At 47.5% G+C, this 24,518-nt stretch overlaps 1 protein-coding gene across 3 annotated transcripts in view; it reads left to right on the top strand.

The window, feature by feature from the left end:
• The window catches only part of GALM (galactose mutarotase), a 77,717-nt gene that overhangs the window by 13,531 nt on the left and 39,668 nt on the right, over positions 1–24,518 (top strand). For all 3 annotated transcript variants that reach the window (XM_063918001.1, XM_063918002.1, XM_063918004.1), the window contains exons 3-5: positions 6,869–7,023; positions 10,182–10,388; positions 12,397–12,478. In XM_063918001.1, the coding sequence (XP_063774071.1) occupies positions 6,869–7,023; positions 10,182–10,388; positions 12,397–12,478 (444 nt within the window). The remainder of the gene's footprint in view (positions 1–6,868; positions 7,024–10,181; positions 10,389–12,396; positions 12,479–24,518) is intronic.

Raw genomic sequence — 24,518 nt, forward strand, 5'->3', positions numbered from 1 at the left:
CCTGATAGAGACAGTCCTTTCTACATATATATGGAGAGCCCATACCATATCCAAAGACCGCTCTTTGGAGGACAAACCAGGAGAGAAAAAGGCCGGAACCACAATCTCTTGGTTAAGGTGGAAAGATGACACCACCTTAGGTAGATAACCAGGGCGAGTTCTAAGAACTGTCCGGTCACGGTGAAAAATCAGAAAGGGTGGACAACAGGACAAAGCGCCTAAGTCTGACACTCTCCTAGCAGAGGCAATAGCCAACATAAAATGACCTTAAGCGTAAGGCATTTAAGGTCCACAGACTCAAGAGGTTCAAAAAGAGACTCTTGAAGGGCATTAAGAAAAACAGACAGATCCCATGGAGCCACAGGAGGGACATAGGGAGGATGAATCCGTAGTATGCCCTGAGTGAATGTATGAACGTCAGGAATAGATACAATTTTTCGCTGAAACCACACTGACAAGGCAGAAATGTGAACCTTGAGGGAGGCCAGGCGAAGTCCTGAATCCAGGCCTTGTTGCAAAAAAGCTAGAAGTCTGGAAGTATTAAACTTGTATGCATCGTAACTCTTAGCAGCACACCAGGTGAAGTAAGAATTCCAGACCCTATAATACACCTGTGCAGAAGCCGGTTTGCGGTCTTCAACATAGTTTGAACAACCGCCTCAGAAAATCCTTTGGCCCACAGGAGTGTAGCTTCAAGAGCCACGCCGTCAAAACCAGTCTTGCCAGGTCCTGGTAAACACAAGGGCCCTGAACGAGGAGGTCTGGGCGTTGAGGAAGTAGAAGAGGATGCTCGATCGAGAGAACCTGCAGGTCTGAAAACCAATGCCGTCTGGGCCATGCTGGAGTGACTAGAAACAGTATTCCTCCTTCTTGCTTGAACTTCCGTAGTACCCTGGGCAGGAGTGACACTGGAGGGAACACGTATGGCAGCCGAAAGTTCCATGGAATTGCCAGTGCGTCCATGAACGCTGCTTGAGGATCCCTTGTCCTTGCTCCGGAACCTTGTGATTGTGTTGAGACGCCATCAGGTCTACATCTGGTAGACCCCACTTGTCCACAAGGAGTTGTAAGCCTCCGGATGAAGACTTCACTGCCGATATTGCTGGCAGATGGCGTTCCGCACATCAAAGAATTTTTGACACTTCCATCATTGCCATGCGGCTTCGAGTGCCGCCTTGATGCTTTATGTACGCCACCGTGGTGGCGTTGTCTGATTGTGTTGAACAGGCCTGTTCTGTACAAAAGGCAGGGCCAATCTCAACGTATTGAACACTGCCCGCAATTCCAGAATGTTTATCGGGAGGAGAGATTCCTCCCTGGTCCACCGACCCTGGAGAGAGTGTTGCTCCAACACCGCGCCCCAACTCTGCAGACTGGCATCCGTCATTAGGAGGACCCAGTTGGAGATCCAGAAGGGACGACCCCTGCTCAATTATTGGTCCTGTAGTCACCAACTCAGTGACAGACGAACCTGTCAAGGAGATCATTTGAGACCTGATCCGGTGAGGCAGGCCATCCCACTTGGAAAGGATTAACCTCTGCAGAGGGCGGGAATAAAATTGAGCGTACTCTACCATGTCAAAAGCTGACACCATGAGGCCTAGTACTTGCATCGCCGAGTGTATCGACACTCTTTTGCGAGAGAGGAAGCATCTGATTCTGTCCTGTAGTTTCAGGACCTTCCCTAGAGACAAGAACAAACATTGGTTGTGTGTATCCAGTAATGCCCCCAGGTGCACCATGCTCTGAGCAGGGACCAGTGAGGATTTCTTCTAGTTGATGAGCCACCCGTGGGCTTGTAGGAATTGGACCGTCAGTTCCAGATGACGGAGGAGAACCTCTGGGGAGTTCGCCAGGATCAACAAGTCATCCAGATATGGCAGGATCCTGATACCCAGAAGGGCCGTCATGACCGCCATGACCTTGGTAAAGATCCGAGGAGCTGTATTCAGTCCGAAATGCAAGGCTTGGAACTGATAATGAAGGTTGCCAATAGCAAACCGTAGATATTGCTGATGCGACATGGCAAAGGGTATGTGTAGGTAAGCAACCTGTATGTCCAGGGTTATCATATAGTCCTTGGGTTCCAAAGCCAGTACAATACAGCGCAGAGTTTCCATACGGAATTTGGACACCCTCACAAATTTGTTCAAAGATTTGAGGTTGAGTATAGACTGGGAGGGTCCATTCGGCTTCGGAACTAGAAACAGCATTGAAGCACCGGCACGATCACTCCTTTATCCAGGAGGGATTGGACAACCAAATGTAGAGTTTGTGCTTTTAACGGATCCGAAGGGATAACCATTGAGCAAAACTGGCAAGGGGGACGTCTCTTGAAAGAGATTGTGTACCCGTGAGAGACCACTTCCTGCACCCAGGCATCCGAAGTGGTCTTTAACCATACCTGGGCGAACTGCAGAAGTCTGCCTCCCCCCTGGGGTCTCCCAGGGGGAGGCTTGCCCCTTCATGCAGCAGGCTTGTCCGGTTTGGAAGCATGCTGATGGGCGGCCCAAAAATGTTTAGGTTTGGGCTTAGAGGATTTGGAAGTGCGAGACTGTCTCGGGTATGCCTGACCTTTTGCTTTACCTGGAGATCGAAAGGAATGAAAAGTAGTACTCTTAGCCTTCGGAACCGAAGGATTAGTACTTGGGAGAAACGCAGTCTTGGCCGACGCCAAGTCGTCACAATCTTGTTCAGATCATCTCCAAACAGTAGATCTCCCTTAAAAGTGAGCACCTCCAAGGTATTCTTAGAGTCCAGGTCCACCGGGACCGTAACCACAGAATCCGGCGAGCCAGGATAGACGTAGTAGATGCCTTGGCTGCCATAGCGCCTGCATCAGAGGCCGCCTCCTGAATATAGTGGGAGGCTGTGGTAATATATGACAAATTTGTCTGGCAGTGTCAGAAAAATTCAGAGGTAGCTCTTCCTCAATTGCTTGAACCCATGCTTCAATGCCTTTTGCAGCCCAAGAGGCTGCCATAGTGGGTCTATGTACAGCACCTGTAAGAGTGTAAATAGACTTCAAGCGACCCTCCACACGCTTATCCGTCGGTTCCTTCAAAGAGGTAACGGTGGTGACAGGCAGAGTAGATGACACCACAAGATGGGTTACATGTGAGTCCACTCGTGGCGGGGTTTCCCACTTGTTACTCAACTCCGCAGAGATAGTATAATGAGCTAGCATCTTTTTAGACAGGGAAAATTTCTTTCCTGGAGAAGAACAGGATTCCTGACGTATGTCAATTAAATGGTCAGAATGTGGTAAGACTAATTTAGTAACCTTCTGACGTTTGAATTTATCAGGCTTCTTTGACCCTCCTGATACGTCTATCTCATCATCAGTTTGAAGAATCAGCTTGATAGCCTCCACTAGGTCAGGAACATCAACCTGTGTTGTAGAATTTTCATCAGAAGCAGCAGTATCAGCATCTGATGGATCAGTATATTCCCCATCCGAATCGGAAGAATCATCCGAAATATTAGTGGATTGTGAGGAAGAAATGGCCTGCTTAGATGACCCTTTGGTCCTAGTAGGGCGAGGGTTAGATTTTTGTTTAACCAAGGACTGATTTAATTGCTGTAACTGTGTTAACAGAGTATCCGCCCATGGTGGATTAACTACAGGGACAATGGGGGTAATTCCAAGTTGATCGCAGCAGGACATTTTTTAGCAGTTGGGCAAAACCATGTGCACCGCAGGGAAGGCAGATATAACATGTGCAGAGAGAGTTAGATTTGGGTGGGTTATTTTGTTTCTGTGCAGGGTAAATACTGGCTACTTTATTTTTACACTGCAATTTAGATTGCAGATTGAACTCACCACACCCAAATCTAACTCTCTCTGCACATGTTATATCTGCCTCCCTGCAGTGCACATGGTTTTGCCCAACTGCTAAAAAATTTCCTGCTGCGATCAACTTGGAATTACCCCCAATATGTGGCTGTAATGGCACAGGAGGTCCCACAGGGGGCATAAGTCTTGTTACAAGCATAGTCAGCATATTTGAAAATGCAGCCCAAGTTGGATTCTGATTTGCCACAGGTGCTGCGGGCTGACTAGGGGGTGCATAACACCCAGTACCTGAACCCTCAGCAGAAATGTTTTCCTCAGGTAAATCCGTGGCGCCAGCACTGCATGAAGCAGGAGCGTCTGCGAATTTCCCGCCCTGTGTAGCAGACATTATTGGGAATGTAGCCTTAGGGCGTATCAGTACAATATAGCAAGACAGACACAATACCTGACAAAAAAAACCCAAGATATGTGACCACAATTGCAGAGCACAAACCGAGGATTTAAGTGGTATGAGGTGACTAATACACACAGTGAAAATACTAAACAGTTTACCTGTGAAACACTATATGTTATATGAGACCCTGACGCACTTAGACCCCCAGGGCACAGAATATAGTGATAGCAATATGTGTGATACACAGAATAGAATCCACACAGCAGCTATAGGCACACACAGTCACAGGTACAATGCAGAAATTATTACATATATAAAATAAAACTGCACTGGACTAGCAATACTACATAAAGATATGTATGTATACAGATATAACAATGCACAGCAACCACTGGATGTATATCACAGAATACTTGTACTAAATATTCATATAACAGTGCACTTGTTCTTAACTAACGCTGTCTAAATGACATGTAGAATACTTAAATGTCCTGTAAATGCACAGCGCTGATGAGACAGTCTGCTTTACAGAGGAGATAGTGCCCAGCAGTCCCAGGATCAGCGCAGCTCTGTGAAATGGCACCCAAACGCTGACAGGGAGTGAGGGAAAGAGAGAGATGCAGCTCCAGGGCGGGAACACCTGCTGTAGATGGCACCTGGAGCTGGGGGAGGGGCTACAGGTCAGTGCCTTATCCCCTCTGCTGGACTTCACCACCGGGTACTATGGAGCCTATAATAAACGTATTTTAGTAAATCCGACCTGTGCGCCCTGCTTTGGTGGATATAGTGGGGTCCCTGCACGGCCACAGTGTCCACGCCAGCGGTGCGGTCCGTCTCCTGGGACCGTGACCGGATCATGATTTCGGCGGGTCCCACCTGGGGGACTCTCTTACCTCCTCCCTGAAGTGTGGCCACGCGATCCAGGAGAGCAGCAGCAGTGATGTCTGCCTGATGACCGGAGCGTCTCCGCTGCAAGTACCCGGCAACCAGGGCGTGGGAGTATGCAGCGCTGCTGGGGGAGGTGATGGAGTCTTTGCTGCGGCCCTTGAAGTCTTATTTCTTCTTAAAAAGCTCTTATTAGGACTGCCTAGCGCAGCCCCCCTGTTAGTGACCTGCACTGCAGGCACCAACTTACAAACTAAGCTCCTGTGCCTGGAGGCGGGGCTATAGAGGAGGTGGTGCAGTGCATCCTGGGAACAGTCAAAGCTTTAGCCTGTTGATGCCTTGGATCAAGATCCAACTCTACACCCCAATGTTATTCCCTGTGGAATACCAGTGTACCCTGCTGCAGATATTTGTGCATTTTATCTATATTCCTCCTGTTTAAGATCCATTTACAATAAATTATCCCCATTTATTTATCCAATTTAAGAGAAATGATTTAATATCTCTCTTTTGACTATTGTTAGGAGGCAAAGGGCAGATCTAGAAATGAAAATCTGAAAGGGGTCACACTGGCCATCTCGGCTAGACGTGGACTCGCCAGTCACATCTTTCCATGAATGACTGGACACAGCCATAAATGGTTCTGAATTGATGTGGATCACTTTCCACATGGGTCCTGGGAGACACTTACCCGGGGCTTCATGTGAAAGTAACTGTGATGCCTCTCTAAAAGCATGTACCATCATGTGACCTAATGGTGCCACAATACAGGTTGAGTATCCCTTATCCAAAATGCTTGGGACCAGAGGTATTTTGGATAACGGATTTTTCCGTATTTTGGAATAATTGCATACCATAATGAGATATCATGGTGATGGGACCTAAATCTAAGCACAGAATGCATTTGTTACATATACACCTTATACACACAGCCTGAAGGTAATTTTAGCCAATATTTTTTATAACTTTGTGCATTAAACAAAGTGTGTCTACATTCACACAATTCATTTATGTTTCATATACACCTTATACACACAGCCTGAAGGTCATTTAATACAATATTTTTAATAACTTTGTGTATTAAACAAAGTTTGTGTACATTGAAGCATCAGAAAACAAAGGTTTCACTATCTGAGTCTCACTCAAAAAAGTCCGTATTTCAGAATATTCCGTATTTTGGAATATTTTGATATGGGATACTCAACCTGTACTTAGTATATGTAAAACCATTGCATCTTTATTATAATCTCTCACTACAGGGCCCATTGTGTGTGTGTGTGTGTGTGTGTGTGTGTGTGTGTGTGTGTGTGTGTTCCACCAGGGATTTCCCTGGTAACCCAAAGGTCTAGTGTCAGTGTTTCCCAACCTCAGTCATCAATGCCCACTAACAGTCCAGGTTTTAAGAATATCAATGCTTGAGCACAGATGGTTAATCAAAATAATTGAGGTACTAATTAAGATACCCGGGCTCAAGTATTAAAACCTGGACTGTTAGTGTGCCTTGAGGACTGAGTTTGGGAAACGCTGGTCTGGTGACTCTAGTCCCACATCACTGTCACCTCCACACTTATGAATGCAGCACTATAATTCCATCCTAGTGATACCTTTGCATTGATTAAGGGCTCACGTGTCATGTGTTATTCCTTTCATGTTTCCTGTTAAAGTGATTAGTACAGTGACTCGGGAGGGTAATAGTGCATTTTATTACTACAAAAACATCAAAACCGTAGTTTAAGTTTAATTATTAGCAACTTAAGACATTTGCACATTTTCTTCTGTGTGCTATTTTTCAGGTTATACAGATAAGCATCCCTATTTCGGTTCAGTGATTGGACGTGTAGCAAATAGGATTGCCAAGGGTAAATTCACTGTGGATGGCCAGGATTTCCAGTTACCCATCAACAATGGACCAAACAGCATACACGGAGGACTTAAGGGCTTTGATAAGGTAAGGAAGAGGGTTCTGCAATAGGTGCATGTATTTATTAGCCATCGTATTCATTTTATTCCTGTGAAATCAGATCTATCTCGTGGTATAAAGCATATTGATAAAATTAATGAGACTTAAATTAAGTATTTTCTGTCATTAATGATGTTGATGCTCAGCCACGTATTGAACTGTTCATCTTGTATCCAGTAAACCTCAATGTGTTAGACGAAAAACATAAGAATAACTTACCCCTTTAAGGTTTGTGTGACCAGGATCAGAGCATATTTTTTTGACATTCTGCATATCTTGTTAATCTGTGTGTCTCTGTTCTTAAAGTGGGTGATAGTAGAACAGCTGGTACCCAATCAGATCATCAGAATGCGCACAGCAGCGCTGGATAACTATATGCACCTTTACTTTACTATTGAGCTGGCAACTCACTGGCCAGAGGGGGCTTTTTGCACATTTTGAAGAAAAATCAAGACCTCATTACTAGAATTACTAAATGAGATCATGGCAGGGAGCTAAAAGTGGATTTCTCTTTATTAGTATGTTTAGGAGTATATTGTCAGGTATAAAATATATATATATTTTTCAACAGTCCGAGGTATTCTGATGTCTTTGACATTGCAATCCTTTTAACAAATATACACTTCAGTCTTGGAGGTCAAACAGATGGGTATTAAAGACCACAAAAGCTTCTAATATCATATACTTCTGACTGTACTATGACAAGATGGGACGGATCTGTTTTGCTAAACATTGGATTTTCACTGATAGTTTTAAAACGGCAATAGTAAATTATGCTAAATCGGACCTGTTTAGCATCAATTACTATTGCCACTTGAAAATCAAGCTGGCGGTCATTGGCGGATTTGAAAATCTGTTGCTTAGGAGAACTGCCCCTCTCCCTTCTCACATCTCTGCTGTCTCTACCCCTAACCTAACACCTGACAATTGCTGTTTATGAATTGTAGCATTACACACTGACATGGCATACTTTAAGAACTGTGGGTGACTTAACAGTTTGTGATGGAAAATATGGGAGAAAACATCTGCAAACGTTTTACCAAAGCTGCAGGGAAAGGCTAAAGGGTGCATTTTACTTTCATGCCTTATTTGTGAAACTTTCAGCCATCGACTGTATAATTGTTTTTTTTTTTGGGGGGGGGGACTATTTAGAGGTGGACTCATTTCATAGGAAAAAGTGCATTTACATGCAATGTTCAAATGTTGTAAAGCAATGGTCTCTCCCATACCCTCTCTGTGCTACTAAGCTGGCCCCTATCATTGGCGTTCCCAGTGGTCTATTTTTGCCCAGTTAAACACTACACTCCTGTAGCCACTGATAGAGCAGGTGAATGGCCTTTAATGGTTGAGGTGTTACTTGCGTTACAAAGGGATTTGGGTAGCACAGGGGTAAGTAATGGTTTAAGACATTCAGGTGTGAACCCGTTGAAACACAAATACCTTTGCATATACTTTGTGCCAGGAAACAAATGTTTTGATGAAAATAAAACTATATTACGGTGGTATGAAGCTGTCGGTTTATTGTGAGCTTTGTATTAATGCTGTCTTGCATTGGATTCTTGCGTATTATCACCCAACATACTATGTTTTCCTTCAGGAAGGAAACAGATGGTAAATAAACAGTGAAATCATAAAACTATATCAAGCTACAGTAGCTTTCCTCATGTGAGTATCAGGCGTCATTTGAGTGTTGGTAGAAAATTCAGTTAAAAGGCCTGATTTTGAGGTGGGAATAAAGCAAAAAAGAGCAAGTGAACAAACCATGTTGCACTGTAAATGGAGCAAATACCTTTTTTTTGCATACAGGGTAAATACTGACTGTTTATGCATGTACCCCACAAATTCTGGACAGCGTTAATTTTACACTGCAATTTAAAGTTCAGTCTGGACACACCCCACCCAAATCTAAATAATGGGCCCTACACACTGGCTGACATGACTGCACGATATGAACGATCTCGTTCATTAATGAACAAGATAACATTCATATTGTGCAGTGTGGAGGCTCCAGCGATGAACGATGCGCGGCCCCGCGCTCGTTCATCGCTGGTCTTCCGTCGGCTGTACATGCAGGCCAATATGGACGATCTCGTCCATATTTGCCTGCACTTTAATGCAGCCGGGTGACGGGGGGAGTAAAGACACTTCACTCCCCCCCTCGCTGCCCACCTGCCGCCGGGTCGCCCGTCGGCCGTATCCGCCGTCGGGCAGCTCGGCGGCAGACCGGACAGTGTGTAGAGCCTATAACTCTGCACATGTTATATCTGCAGTGCAACATGGTTTTGCCAAGGTGCACAGCTACCTGCTCTTTTTTTTTTTTTTTTTGCTTTACTCCCACCACAGAGTCATTGCACCTGAACAAACCATGATGTGAATCAAAGGGTGGAAATGCAAACTTTTTTGTGTGCAGGAAAAATACTGTCTGCATCTGCATGTAGCACGCAAAGGGCGGTACTCTATTAGCCCTGATGCAATTTTGATTGATCAAAACAGCCGGATATTGCGATTAATGACCCATATTCATTATCGCGGTATCCAATTAGAAACCATTTTGATGGTCCGAAATTGGACCCGCGATTGCACGAAAACACATGGGATTGGGGATAAGTCCCTGATCTCATGTGTTATTACCGCTCCGGCGGCCCCTTAGCGCAGATAATGCTCGAAGCATAATCCCTGATAAGTGCCAGCATCGGGGGAAAACGATGCCAGCACTAGGGCTAATAGGATATCCACTGGCGATCCTATTAGCAGCGGTAAAGTACTACTGCTAATAGGATACTGCCCAAACGATGGTCTTTAATGTTACATGATTTTGCCCATAACTCTTAACTTCTTACAACTTGGATCTTGGGAACTTGGTGTCCTACCGCGAGCGTCCGAAAAAAGACGTACCCTAGTGTCAGAGGTGTGGCTATGCTGGAAATACCGCAATCACAAACCGCGCCCCCCATTGTTATCACGGTGGGTGCACGCCCAACTCTCTGGGAGCTGCTTGACATGCCCCAAGTCCCTCTCTCCACGGTATCCCTGATCTGGGAAAAGTTATCTATTCTTATCATTTAAATTTGTCAGAAAAAGTGCAATTTGTAGCATTTCTCTGTGATAGCTATGAGATATTATGTTTAAGCCATTTGGTATTACAGGTGCTCTGGACTCCTGAGGTGACTGAGAATGGTGTGCGGTTCTCTTACACAAGTGCTGACGGAGAGGAAGGATATCCCGGAGAGTTGAAAGTCTGGGTGACTTACACACTTCGTGGTGGCGAGCTAACGCTACACTATAAAGCCCAGACTAGTAAAACCACACCTATGAATCTTACAAACCACTCCTATTTCAATTTGGCGGGACAGGTAAGAGTATTAGAGTATACAATTAACAAGACATATTCTATGGACTTGTATACAACAAAATCATTACATTTTAATGAGGGCAGACAACTTTTATTACTTCATGCTAGTGTTCAAATAGCAACGTATATAAATATTCAACAGAGAACCAAATGTTAAGTAGGATTTTATATGTAAAGATTTTAAAGACTATAATCTTTATCAAGATTGTAATTTAAGATCATGCAACTCATAGACACAACAGATAATAAAGTACCATCTAAAAGTGCACACAACCATTTTTTTTTTAATGGATACCTGTGTACATCTCCTTAATTGAAAAAATGTTGTGAAAAAGATATTTGCTTAAAATTGGTTACAAGTGTATGGTCACCAAAAGGCTGCATATAGATGCAAGAGTTTTCACATTTAAGAACAAACTATTGACTTCTATACAATAAGAGGAATTTTCAGTTACAGAATTTAAAAACAAAAATACACAACTGCTTTTGAAAACCAGACTTTTCTTCAAACTTTTGTCATATGATTAGAAAAAATAGTTTTTAAATAACTCAAATTCAAGAACTGTAGATTAGTGTTTCACTTTTCCTGACATCATTAATTGATTCAGACACTTTTGCCTAATAATATTTACTCTGTTGTCACCCACACAATTTTTGTTTTTCTTAAAATCAAATTATAACGTCTGTGGCCAGTTTAGGGGGCCTATTGATCATCAGGGGCCGGATAGCTCAGGATAATCAAGTATTCAACTCGCCGCGAAATGTAGCAGTGGATTTCTAACTACTGTAGCAAATCAGTATTGTTTCGGTGTGTGGACAGCTGCTCTAAGAAAGCAGCTGTCCCCATGATCCCTAATACTGCTACAAAAGTAGCACTGATGCTTACCCTTGCCGACCCAGTTCACCCATGCACAAGGCTGCAGATCTCGCTATGTGGAGGGGGCAGAGAGTTTAGCTTAGGTCCCTCATCTCAACCTTGAACCACCTTCCCATAAAAAAGAGCGGACCTCCTCTAATCAACGCCATCTGAAGATCCCCAAAACTTCCGGTTTTTGGAGTTTGATGAGTACTATGTGTAATGAATGGGCCTGTTACAAAAAATATGCATAAATTATTACAATTAGGCCCATAAACAATCATGAATAGGCCACTACTGTAGGTCTTTAAGTTTACAAGCACATATATAAATCCGTGTAAAAGGAATCAAATGTGCTTTATCTAAATTCTAACCTTGCATAGAGAAAATCCTTACATAGTGATAACAGCAATGTGTCACCTGTTACTTTGAATGAACATTTTAATTAAGCATAAAATATGACAATAACGTTATAGTTTTAAATAGGTCTGTTTTAAAATGCCTTTGTTATTTGAAAATGTGAAATAATTTTCTATATATTTTGTGTGGGTCAGATTTAGTGACCTTTAGTGACGTTCCTTTCAGATGTGTAAAATATGTCCTATGTCAGAGGTTCCCAAATGCGGTCCTCAAGGCACCCCAACAGTCCAGGATTTAAGTATATCCATGGCTCAGCACAGATGGTTAAATCAAATTGACTTAGGTGCTAATTAAGTCACCTGTGGCCAAGCATGGATACATTTAAAACCTGGACCGTTGGGGTGCCTTGAGGAACGTGTTTGGGAACCTCTGTCCTATGTCATCTTTCAATAAGACTTGCGATGGGATGTAATGGAGTCCCAGATCGCCGGAGGTGCGGGATGCCAGCCGATCTCGGACGTGTTTTTTAAAGGAGCAATCATTTACAAGACATGGTTTTGCCTTGCAAATGACTGTCCCTTTAAAAAAAATGCCAAAGATTAGCCTGCATCCTGCACGTCCATCGATCACGGACTACATTACATCCCGCGCTTGATGTCTTACATGAATTAGGTTTGGTCAATAACCAATAAAAATTAAGCAACAAAATGAATGGTAGCACATCCTGTATGTAGATTTGCTGTCATGTTGTCATTGATTGCTGACTTTTCACTTTGTTTCTGTACTTTTCAAGGGTACAGTAAATATATATGACCATGAAATTACCATTGATGCTGAGCATTATCTTCCTGTAGATGAGACCATGATACCCACAGGTAAGAATTCATAAAAAAGTATTAAATAATTGACATTAAACAAATATTCTCTGCCATTTAAGTACAGGGCACACGGACATGGTAGGTCAATTTGATTGGCCCCTCATTTTAGAGATAAATGAAAGCATTGTCAGATGGGGTAGTCTTCAGTATGCCACCGGCCGGGATCCTGGCGACCAGCATACTGGTGCTGGGATCCCTAACGCCGGCATGCTGACACATATTCTCCCTCTTGGGGGTCCACGACCCCCCTGGAGCGAGAAAAAATAGCGTGGCATGCGTAGCAAGGGGCTCATTAGCACTCGCCTAGCTGTTGGTATGCCGGCGGTCGGGATCCCGGCGCCGGTATGCTGGCCCCCGGGAGGTTGTCCTGTCTGGGAATGATCCTCGACACGGAAGCGCAGAGGGTGTTTCTTCCGGAAAAAATAGCATTTAATTCTTTAGACGCAGGGAAGGTTAGCGAGGCTTTGTTATTGTCAGTGAAGTAAGCCTCCTCAACCTGCTCAGGTGTTGTATCTGCAATATTCAACACATCCCTTATAGCCTCTGTCATCAACTGCACCCCTTTAGCAAGAGATGTGGCCCCCCTGAGCACATCCACATCACCGTCTGCCGTATCAGAATTGGTATCCGTGTCATCTTGCATAATCTGGGCAAGAGCACGTTTGTGGGAACCTACAGAGGGGGGCCCTGAGGTAACAGAACCGGACCAAACTGCCATAGAGTTCTGTAAAAGCATTCAGGCTCCCTTGCTGGTATCTGCGCTAAAACAGTGCAATCCTGATTACATGGAATGAGATCATCCTGAGGGGACATATCCTCTGCAGCATATGACACAGAGTCCCTAGACATAGCTAAATGGAGACCCCAAACACTCCACACACACATAGGGGAGGCTAGACAGAGTTTAACCCCCAAGAATGGCAAGAGAGACACAGAGATTGGAGCCAACCCTCACACAGCGCTTTCAAGGTATAGGGAGACCCCAACCAGGTATAGGGTGACCCCAACCAGGCTGTGTAATAGGTTACACAGCCTGTATACAGCCTCCCCCCACCCTTCTACAACCCCCTGGTACCGTAAGAGATAGCTGGAGTTGTTATGGAGGGACTGATCTTCACTGACAGCGCTCCTGCAGGCAGGAAATGGCGCTGAACGCTGCTGGGTCCGCTCTGAGGAGAAGCTCCGCCCCTTAATGGCGCTGTCTTCCCGCTCTTCTGGAGATTATACTTGCCTAAGCAATTATGCTGGCAGCGATCCTGGGACCCTGACAGGCTTAGAGGTCAGTGTAGGGCGTAGGCGCTGGCTCAGGGCGCCCCTCACAGTGCTGCACTATGTACCGCTGAGCCCCAGCGCACAGTCAGTACTGCGCTCCATACCCTCTTGCCACCATCTTCACACCGGCTCCCCGCTTACTAGGGGAGCCGGTGACTGACTCGCCACTGATCTTCTGGCTCTGTAAGGGGGTGACGGCATGCTGCCGGGGTGAGCGATCCCCTGTGGTGGGTAACGTTCGATCCCCTCAGGAGCTCAGTGTCCTGTCAGCGGAGATAGCGGCTCAGACCCCGCAGAGCGGACACTACTCCCTTCCCCTTAGTCCCACGAAGCAGGGAGGCTGTTGACAGCAGCCTCCCTGTAAAATAAAAAACTCTAAAAATACACTTTTCCAGAGAAGCTCTGTAGAGCACCCCTAGCTGTGACCGGCTCCTCCGGGCACATTTTCTAAACTTAGTCTAGTAGGAGGGGCATAGAGGGAGGAGCCAGCCCACACTAATGTGGACCCCAGCATCCTCTAGGACGTAAGAGAAATATAGGTGCGGTGTGGGCCCCTCTTTACCCAGGGGCCTGTGTGCACCACACACATAACAACGCCAATGGTTCATATACCTACTTATAAGCCTCAAAGATCAGGCTTTCAAAGTGCAAGGTACATGAGGGGTAATTCAGACGCTAGGGTTGCGTTTTTTGCATCTCTGCGATCAGGTAGTCGCCGCCTACAGGGGAGGGTATGTGTGCAGGTGTGTGATCGCATGTGTTGGGAGACCTGCAGAAACATCAGTTTGTGCAGTCTCTACAGCCCAGGACTTACCTCTGCTGCTGTGATGATCGGCGCTGGAGCTGGCGTCAGAAACCCTCCCTCCAAACGCCTGGTCCCTCCTGCGTTTTTCCGGGCACTCCTTAAAAACGGTCAATTGCCACCCCCAAACGCCCTCTTCCTGTCAATCTCCTTGAGTTTGCTGGTGCGTTCGGAATTTTCGCATCATCCCATCGCTGACCAGTGAACCCTGTTGCTGTGGTCCGTCACGCCTACACATGCGCGGTTCAGACCTGATCGCACACTGTCAAAAACGCACAGCAGCGATCAGGTCTCAATTAGGCCCATGATGTTTTTTAGAGAAGCCAATAACACCTTATACCCCTCTTTACACCGCTGCAGTAACTGGGTTATTGCCGAGTTGACCCAGGTTGCAGCTTGGTGTAAAAGGGTCCCTAAGTAATAACCTGGGTCCAGTGACCCGGGAATACAACCCAGGTAGTGGGCAGTGTTGGACTCAGGAAGGACCCAGGTAACGGGGAAGTGAGTGACCCAGGTTACCCTTCATGGGTCCCGTTACATGCCTATGAAAAGCCGGTTTACCAGTGATTGGAGATGATGTCAGCTTCAAGTGCCGGCAGATGGAAGTCCTGGCAGTAACCTGGATCCAGCCTGTGGTGTAAACAGGGTTTCATGCCACTGTGACACGGCTTGAAACTTGTGTTCAGTGACCTGGGCTGAACCCAGGTTTGTGGTGTAAAAGAGGTGTGAGATAGTTAGCCTATTGGGCAATTAGGGCTAGATTTTTTTTTAGGCAGCTCTTCAATCTGGGTTCCTGGCTATGTTATGGTGGTGAGCTAAGCATTCTGTAGGCACAATGTATATGTAGCATTGGCAAGGTACCAGGGCTGTCTTAATAGCAGTGTAGGCCCCTAGGCAAAGCAATGCACTGGGGCCCTTACCTATTCTCCAGCGGTTGGGATGGGGGGTGCTATCAGCAGCAGCTTTGATGTCCCATGGGCAGTAGAGGGTGTTCTATCTTCCGCTCAGCATGTAGGACCTGGAGCAGTAATTTCTGCTAATTACTTTACTCGAACACCAAACTGTAGAAGAGGGCATTGGGCTGAATGAAGAGGCCCCGATACGTGCCTTCCAGGGTGGTAGGGGGTGTTTAATAGGCAGGGGAGGGGTGGATAGTGGAGTGGGCTTAATATTCATAATTTTCCGGTTGGAGGGCAGCTTGCTTGACTACGGATATCTCCAGTTCCTGGAAATAGATTTTTAGCTTTCAGTTGGATACAAAACTTTCAGGAGGTACTAGGAACTTGGGGATCAGAGTTGGGGAGCCAGAGCAATCCACCAACAAAAATCTAAAACTGTATCCCAGTGGTGTGGAGCTGGAGCAGGGACCAGCTGCTTGAAGGCTGATATCTCTGGTTCTGGGCATAGTAGACACAAGCTGCCAGTGTCCACCTAAAGGGGAGAGTCCCAGCTTTTGGAGTATACCCTCAGACAGAACAAATGCTAACTGGCTGGGGAGAGCAATTAACAGACTCGAATGGGGACCACTGCTTTGAAGTCGGATATCTCCCCACGTTCCCCAGGGCCAATTTTCAAAAATCTGGTACCCCGTAAAAAGGGGAACCTCAGCTATCAGCCTAGGGTCCTAAGAATTCTGGGGCCTTGGGCAACTGCCCATTGAGCCCATACGAAATGACCTGCAAGGTACATACCTACTAGCACAGCAGGGAGAATATGCTCATAGTAACATGGAAACCAAGTGAGGCCCTTACAGATATTAGATATGGTTGAGGGTTCTATGTAAAGTCAAAAAGGGCCGGATTCAGATGCACTCGCAATGCTGCTATTGTCAGAAAATCAGCCAATGTTTTCTTACTGCGAATGCGTCTGAGCCACAGTGCACACATGCAGCGAGTGAATTGCGATTGCAGTCACACTGAGGAATTAGTTGCAAAGTGAGTAACAGCAAGACAGCATTTAGGGGTGGTAACCGGGAGTTTTCTGGGTGTGATTAAAGTAGCAGTTTCGATCTTACTTGCTTACTGGAGAGCTCTCAGCGTCCCGGGAGAGCAGCAAGAACGAGATCCGGTCAGGATCCCAGCAGTTGAGATCCCGGCAGTCGAAATACCGACACAAGAATCCTGACACTGCTCAGTAAGTATACTTACCTTGCCCCTGTTGGGTTTCTCACCATCAGAATGCCCCGGTCAGTATTTTGACCACCAGCATCCACAGCATTGGAATATCTAACCCAATCCACAAAAAACCACATCTGAATCAGGCCCAATATGAAACAATTTATTCAGTGGAAGAAGCTTCCTCAAGTCTCACTATAGTCTGTTGGGCTTGCTGTTTCTTTTAGTATAATTGATGACTTCACTCTACACTGTTTTAACCAGGGAACCAGACAAAGCAGATCTCATGTGGCCCTAAAGTACCAGTGGCTTTTCAGGCTGTACACTGGGCGTGGAGAATGGAGTACAGGTAAATGTAAATACAATTGCCAATGGGGAATGTAAAGTCTCCAAAAAATACCTGGACTTCGCACAGTTCAGTTAGTGGCTATGCCTCAATGTGCTGTATAAGAATGCCATATCCGGCAACATCACAAGTTTTCCCTTTCACACTATAGAGATGACAGGAAAACTTGTGATGTTGGGCCTACCGTAATGGGTAAATATGTGCACAGCTTAATGCCACGGGATGTATTTCCTGAGAAACTATGGCCCCGGTGAATATAGTTAACAAATTGTGAACTATTCATCTGATTTAATTCCAAATAAACTTTCCATTGTAATTTGTCTCAAAGTAAGCTTTCATTATGTATCCTCCTTCACCACACCTAGCTGTACTCACCACACTGCAGCTGGACACTGGCCCAATAACAAATCACAGCATAAAGGACAAACATAACTTTCATTGAATTAAGAACACACTGGGTCTGCTTCAGACATGGGCACTGCTGCGCCCACTCTAGCACCCGTTGGGGGAGTTACGGGTACAATAATATTCTAATGGTAGTTTAAGCCTTCCCGTTGTGTAGTAGCTTGTGCCGTGAGCCCATTGTCTTTGCCCCTGTATGCAGTAGCACTTCCAGTGCGCCATTGCATCCACCATCAGTGCGCCATAGCATCCACCATCGACACTTGCACCAGCCGATGGCTGAACATGGAATGCTATGCACCTGAGAAGGCATCCTGCAACACTCACATAGCATGCCCACATTCTGAAGACTTTTTGCATTAATTTCAGACCACCGCCCATTAATTGATTACTACATTTTTCATATGCAATAGCCCCTATGTGCATATAGTCAGGGTAAAATATGCACCGTAGGGGTTTTCGTGAAACTGTACGCATATGCAGTACCAATTAATCACTTAACTGTGCAGGCATCAGCATTGCGTTTAGTTTACATTTCTATAGAACCAGCTTGTTTGATCCCGAAAGATGCCGCAAGCCCGGTGTCTAAATACGGACGCTGCTCGGTATACCAGCGTCATAAAACCGACAGTCGGAATCCCGAACGTCAATTCAGCGGGACGCTAGGTTTAGGCAGGAGAAGGGGGGTTAGTGTTAGGGTGCAGGGACAGGAAGTTTAAGATTAGGGACCGGGGAGGGAGGGTTAGGTTTAGGCACATAGAAGGGGAGGCTAGGGTTAGACACCAAGCGGGGAGGGTAAGGTTTAGGCAGCGGGGAAGGGAGGGTTAGCTTTAGGCACCACCCGGGGGGGGTGGGGGGGGGGTTAAGGTTAGGCACCATTGGGGAGGGTTAGGTTTAGGCACCCACAAGGGAAGGTTAGGGTAGGGGGCAGGGGAGGGTTAGGGTACTTTTAGAGGGGCTGTCAGGATTCTGATGGATGGGATGCCGCTGTCGGTATTCTGACCACCAGCATCCCGTCCATTGGAAAATCATACTGAACCCGGTTGGACAATGGAGACAACAGTGTTGTGTGTTGAATGCTAGTCCTGAGAATGCAGCCTAAGAATTCATTAAGAATCCCAATCAGGTAGATCTATTCCATAAAACTGCTGCCATCAACCTGTAGAGCAGTGATTTTCAACTATTTTAGAATTGCGAAGGCACACCATCAGTTCCCCACAGAAAAAAAAACAAAAAACACACATTGGCCCTCACAGTAAAAAAAAAAAAAAAACAATCCACACATCATACATTGTTTTTTTTGTGTAGGCCAATCACATTGCTCCCCACATGAACGCACATTGTTCCCCCCATAAATCCATAAATCCTATTGCTCCACACAGGAGAAATAGCAGAACAAATATTAGCCCCTTCCTGTCAGCTGTCCTCCTCCCTGTCCCTCAGTGGCGGGGGCTGTTCATAGTGGAGTGCTGTGAATACTGAGCAGCGGTCGGGCAGGTGTGGGTGGGCAAGGAAAGAGTGGATGCAGGCAGGAACTGGAAGATGTGTACACAGGCGGGTGAGCTGGCTGGGTGGTGAGACGCGGCGGCCGTAACCTATGATATCACACCGCCGTGTCTTCAAGGCATAGGTCACGGCGGGAGCATGACTGATCCTCTAAGAAGAGCCCGGGCCAACAGTTTACTCTGAAGGTGCAGGAAGCTGCTCTGGCTCAGCGGCACACCTTGCAACTGGTCGCAGCACACTAGTGTGCCACGGCACACTGGTTGAAAAAACGAGATTTATGGCAGTGGTGCAAGTGGGCGGGTACGGGTGGGTACGGCGTACCCGTAAGAATTTAGCCGTGGGTACGCCGTACCCACACCGACGGGCCGCCGCCGCTCCTCGCACCGCCGCTGATGTGAGGGAAGGAGAGCGCAGCCTGTGCCTCTCCTTCCCCTCAGTCTCCGGCGGCTGTCATAGTTTAATTCAGCGCCGATCCGTGAGCCAATCAGAGCTCGCGGTGCGAGCTCTGATTGGCTCACGGATCGGCGCTGAATTAAACTGTGAGACACCCGCCGGAGACTGAGGGGAAGGAGAGGCACAGGCTGCGCTCTCCTTCCCTCACACAGGACGGCAGCGGCCAGCGGCAGCGGTGAGCAGGGAAGGGGGGGGGGTTATACCTGGCACTGGGGGATATCTGGCACTGGGGGGGCATTTCTATCTGGCACTGGGGGATATCTGGCACTGGGGGGCATATATACCTGGCACTGGGGGGCATATATACCTGGCACTGGGAGATATCTGGCACTGGGGGGCATATATACCTGGCACTGGGGGATATCTGGCACTGGGGGGCATATATACCTGGCACTGGGGGATATCTGGCACTGGGAGGCATATATACCTGGCACTGGGGGATATCTGGCACTGGGGGGCATATATACCTGGCACTGGGGGGCATATATACCTGGCACTGGGGGATATCTGGCACTGGGGGGCATATATACCTGGCACTGGGGGATATCTGGCACAGGGGGGCATGTATACCTGGCACTGGGGGATATCTGGCACAGGGGGGAATGTATACCTGGCACTGGGGGATATCTGGCACAGGGGGGCATGTTTACCTGGCACTGGGGGATATCTGGCACTGGGGGGGCATGTATACCTGGCACTGGGGGATATCTGGCACTGGGGGCATATCTGGCACTGTAGGGGCATTTCTGTATCTGGCACGGGGGGCAATGTATATCTGACACAGTGGGGGCATTTGTGTATCTGGCACTGTGGGGCAATGTGTATCTGGCACTGTGGGGCAATGTATATCTGGCACTGTGGGGCAACGTGTATCTGACACTGCGAGGCAATGTATATCTGGCACTCTGGGGGCATTTCTGTATCTGGCACTGTGGGGCAATGTGTATCTGGCACTGTTAGTCAATGTGTATCTGGCACTGTGGGGCAATGTATATCTGTCACTGTGGGGCAATGTGTATCTGACACTGCGAGGCAATGTATATCTGGCACTCTGGGGGCATTTCTGTATCTGGCACTGTGGGGCAATGTGTATCTGGCACTGTGGGGCAATGTATATCTGGCACTGTGGGGCAACGTGTATCTGACACTGCGAGGCAATGTATATCTGGCACTCTGGGGGCATTTCTGTATCTGGCACTGTGGGGCAATGTGTATCTGGCACTGTTAGTCAATGTGTATCTGGCACTGTTAGTCAATGTGTATCTGGCACTGTGGGGCAATGTATATCTGTCACTGTGGGGCAATGTGTATCTGGCACTGTGGGGCAATGTATATCTGGCACTGTGGGGCAACGTGTATCTGGCACTATTGGGGTCATACGTGTATCTGCCCCTCCCCCATATGTGTATCACGCCCCCATTTCCATTGGCCACGCCCCATGTGGCATTTGGCCACACCCATTTTTTTGCGCGCGCGCCTTTGGCGCGCGCACACAGTACCCGTAAGACATTTTTTCTACTTGCACCACTGATTTATGGTAAGAACTTACCTTTGTTAAATCTCTTTCTGCGAGGTACACTGGGCTCCACAAGGGTAGACATTGGGGGGGTAGAGTAGGATCTTGATCCGAGGCACCAACAGGCTCAAAGCTTTGACTGTTCTCAGAATGCACAGCGCCGCCTCCTCTATAACCCCGCCTCCCTGCACAGGAGCTCAGTTTTTAGTTAACCAGCCCAATGCAGTAGCAGGAAAAGAGACGACAACGGTTAGTAGCCACATACACCACACTCTCACGACAGGAGAAGTGTCAGCGGCTAATGCCATACCAACCCAAAGAAGCTAAGTGCGTCAGGGTGGGCGCCTTGTGGAGCCCAGTGTACCTCGCAGAAAGAGATTTAACAAAGGTAAGTTCTTACCATAAATCTCATTTTCTGCTGCGGGGTACACTGGGCTCCACAAGAATAGACATTGGGGATGTCCTAAAGCAGTTCCTTATGGGAGGGGACGCACTATAGCGGGCACAAGAACCCGGCGTCCAAAGGAAGCATCCTGGGAAGCAGCAGTATCGAAGGCATAGAACCTTATGAACGTGTTCACTGAGGACCACGTAGCCGCCTTGCACAATTGTTCAAGGGTCGCACCACGGCGGGCCGCCCAAGAAGGTCCAACAGACCGAGTAGAATGGGCCGTAATGTGAGCAGGAGCCGACAGACCAGCCCTCACATAAGCATGTGCAATCACCATTCTAATCCATCTGGCCAAAGTCTGCTTGTGAGCAGGCCAGCCCCGTTTGTGAAATACAAACAGTACAAAGAGAGAATCAGATTTCCTAATGGAAGCAGTTCTCTTCACATAGATACGGAGAGCCCGTACCACATCCAAAGACTTCTCTTTGGGAGACAGATCAGGAGAAACAAATGCCGAAACCACAGTCTCCTGGTTAAGGTGGAACGAGGAAACCACCTTCGGTAAATATCTGGGACGAGTCCTAAGAACCGCCCGGTCACGGTGAAATATCAGATATGGGGAACTACAAGACAAGGCACCCAAATCCGACACTCTTCTAGCTGAAGCAATAGCCAGCAGAAACACCACCTTAAGGGAAAGCCACTTAAGATCAGCTGAACCAAGAGGTTCAAACTGAGACTCTTGTAACGCCTCCAAAACCACCGACAAGTCCCAAGGAGCCACAGGCGGGACATAGGGAGGTTGGATACGCAACACACCCTGAGTAAAGATATGCACATTAGGTAAGGTCGCAATTTTTCTCTGAAACCACACTGACAAGGCAGAAATATGAACCTTGAGGGAGGCCAGACGCAGGCCTAAGTCCAGGCCCTGCTGAAGAAAAGCCAACAACTTGGCTATACTAAACTTGGAAGCGTCATAATCGTTAGATGCGCACCAAACAAAGTAAGAATGCCAGACCCTATAGTAAATCCGAGCCGAAGCCGGTTTCCGGGCCCGCAACATAGTTTGAATGACCGCCTCAGAAAACCCTTTAGCCCTTAAGACTGAAGCTTCAAGAGCCACGCCGTCAAAGACAGCCGGGCTAGGTGCTGGTAGACACAGGGGCCCTGAACGAGGAGGTCTGGGCATTGTGGAAGTAGAATTGGATGTTCTGACGATAGGCCTTGCAGGTCTGAGAACCAGTGCCGTCTGGGCCACGCTGGAGCTATGAGAAACAGAATTCCTTTTTCTTGCTTGAACTTCCGAATTACCCTGGGCAGGAGTGACACCGGAGGGAACACGTACAGCAGCCGAAACCTCCACGGCACCGCCAGCGCATCCACGAATGCTGCTTGAGGATCCCTTGTCCTTGCTCCGAAGACCGGAACCTTGTGATTGTGTCGAGACGCCATCAGATCTACGTCTGGAAGACCTCACTTTTCCACTAGGAGTTGAAACACTTCTGGATGGAGGCCCCACTCGCCGGCATGTATGTCCTGACAACTGAGAAAGTCCGCTTCCCAATTCAGGACTCCCGGACTGAAGATTGCCGATATGGCCGGTAGATGGCGTTCTGCCCAATGTAGAATCCTTTATTGCCAGACGGCTTCGAGTGCCGCGTTGATGATTTATGTAAGCCACTGTGGTGGCGTTGTCCGACTGCACTTGAACAGGACGGTACTGAATTAAATGCTGGGCTAGGTTCAATGCATTGAAGACCGCCCGCAATTCCACCGACCCTGAAGGGAGTGTTGCTCCAGCACCACGCCCCAACCTATGAGACTGGCATCTGTCGTCAACAGGACCCAGTTGGATATCCAGAAGGGACGGCCCTGCACAATTGTTGGTCCCGGAGCCACTAGAGCAGCGACAGACGGACCTCCGGAGTCAATGAGATCACTTGAGACCTGATCCGGTGAGGCAGGCCGTCCCACTTGGCTAGAATCAGCCTCTGGAGGGGGCGAGAATGGAATTGAGCATACTCCACCATGTCGAATGCTGATACCATGAGGCCCAGCACCTGCATCGCCGAATGTATCGACACTTTCGGACGAGAAAGGAAGCAACGAATCCTGTCCTGAAGCTTCAGGACTTTCTCCTGACACAAGAACAACCTCTGGTTGTGAATGTCCAATAGCGCTCCCAGATGCACCATGCTCTGAGCAGGGATCAGGGAGGATTTCTTCCAGTTGATGAGCCACCCGTGAGCTTGTAGAAACTGGACTGTCATATCTAGATGACGTAGGAGAAGTTCTGGGAAATTTGCCAGGATTAACAAGTCGTCCAGATACGGCAGTATCCTGACCCCTTGACGGCGGAGTACCACCGTCATCACCGCCATAACTTTGGTGAAGACTCGCTGAGCCATTGTTAAACCAAAAGGTGACGCCCGAAACTAGTAATGGAGGTTGCCAATAGCAAACCTCAGGTATTGCTGATGTGACGCTGCTATAGCAATATGCAGGTAAGCATCCTGTATGTCCAGGGAGACCATGTAGTCCCCAGGTTCCAAGGACAGAACTATAGAGCGAAGGGGTTCCATACGGAACTTGGAAATCTTCACAAACCTGTTCAATGCCTTGAGGTTGAGAATGGGCTGGGAGGACCCATTCTGTTTCGGGACTAGAAACAGCGGAGAATAGTACCCCCGGCCCCTCTGCAAGAGGCACCTGTACTACAACTCCTGTATCCAGGAAGTTCTGTACCACCGAATGCAGAGTGTTTGCCTTTGTCTGGTCCAACGGGACGTCTGTCCGGCAAAATCGATGAGGGGGTCGGTTTTTGAAGTCTATGATGGCGTAACCTCGAGTGACGACTTCCCGTACCCAGGCATCTGAAGTGGTCTTCAACCATTCCTGGGTATACCCTAGAAGCCAGCCCCCCACCCTGGGATCCCCCAGGGGGAGGCCCGCCCCGTCATGCGGCAGGCTTATCGGCCTTGGACGCTGGCTGACGGGCCGCCCAGGCTCTTTTTGGCTTTGGCTTACCAGGTTTGGAAGTGCGGGCCTGCTTGTTGGACGCCTGACCTTTTGCTTTACCTGAAGGACGAAAGGGGCGAAAGGAAGTACCTTTAGCCTTTGACACAGAAGAAGCGGTACTTGGCAGACAGGAAGTTTTGGCAGTAGCCAAGTCAGCCACTATCTTATTTAAGTCCTCCCCAAACAGAATATCTCCCTTGAAAGGGAGTACCTC

Source organism: Pseudophryne corroboree, chromosome 4 (assembly GCF_028390025.1).
Source record: "Pseudophryne corroboree isolate aPseCor3 chromosome 4, aPseCor3.hap2, whole genome shotgun sequence".
NCBI lineage: Eukaryota > Metazoa > Chordata > Amphibia > Anura > Myobatrachidae > Pseudophryne > Pseudophryne corroboree.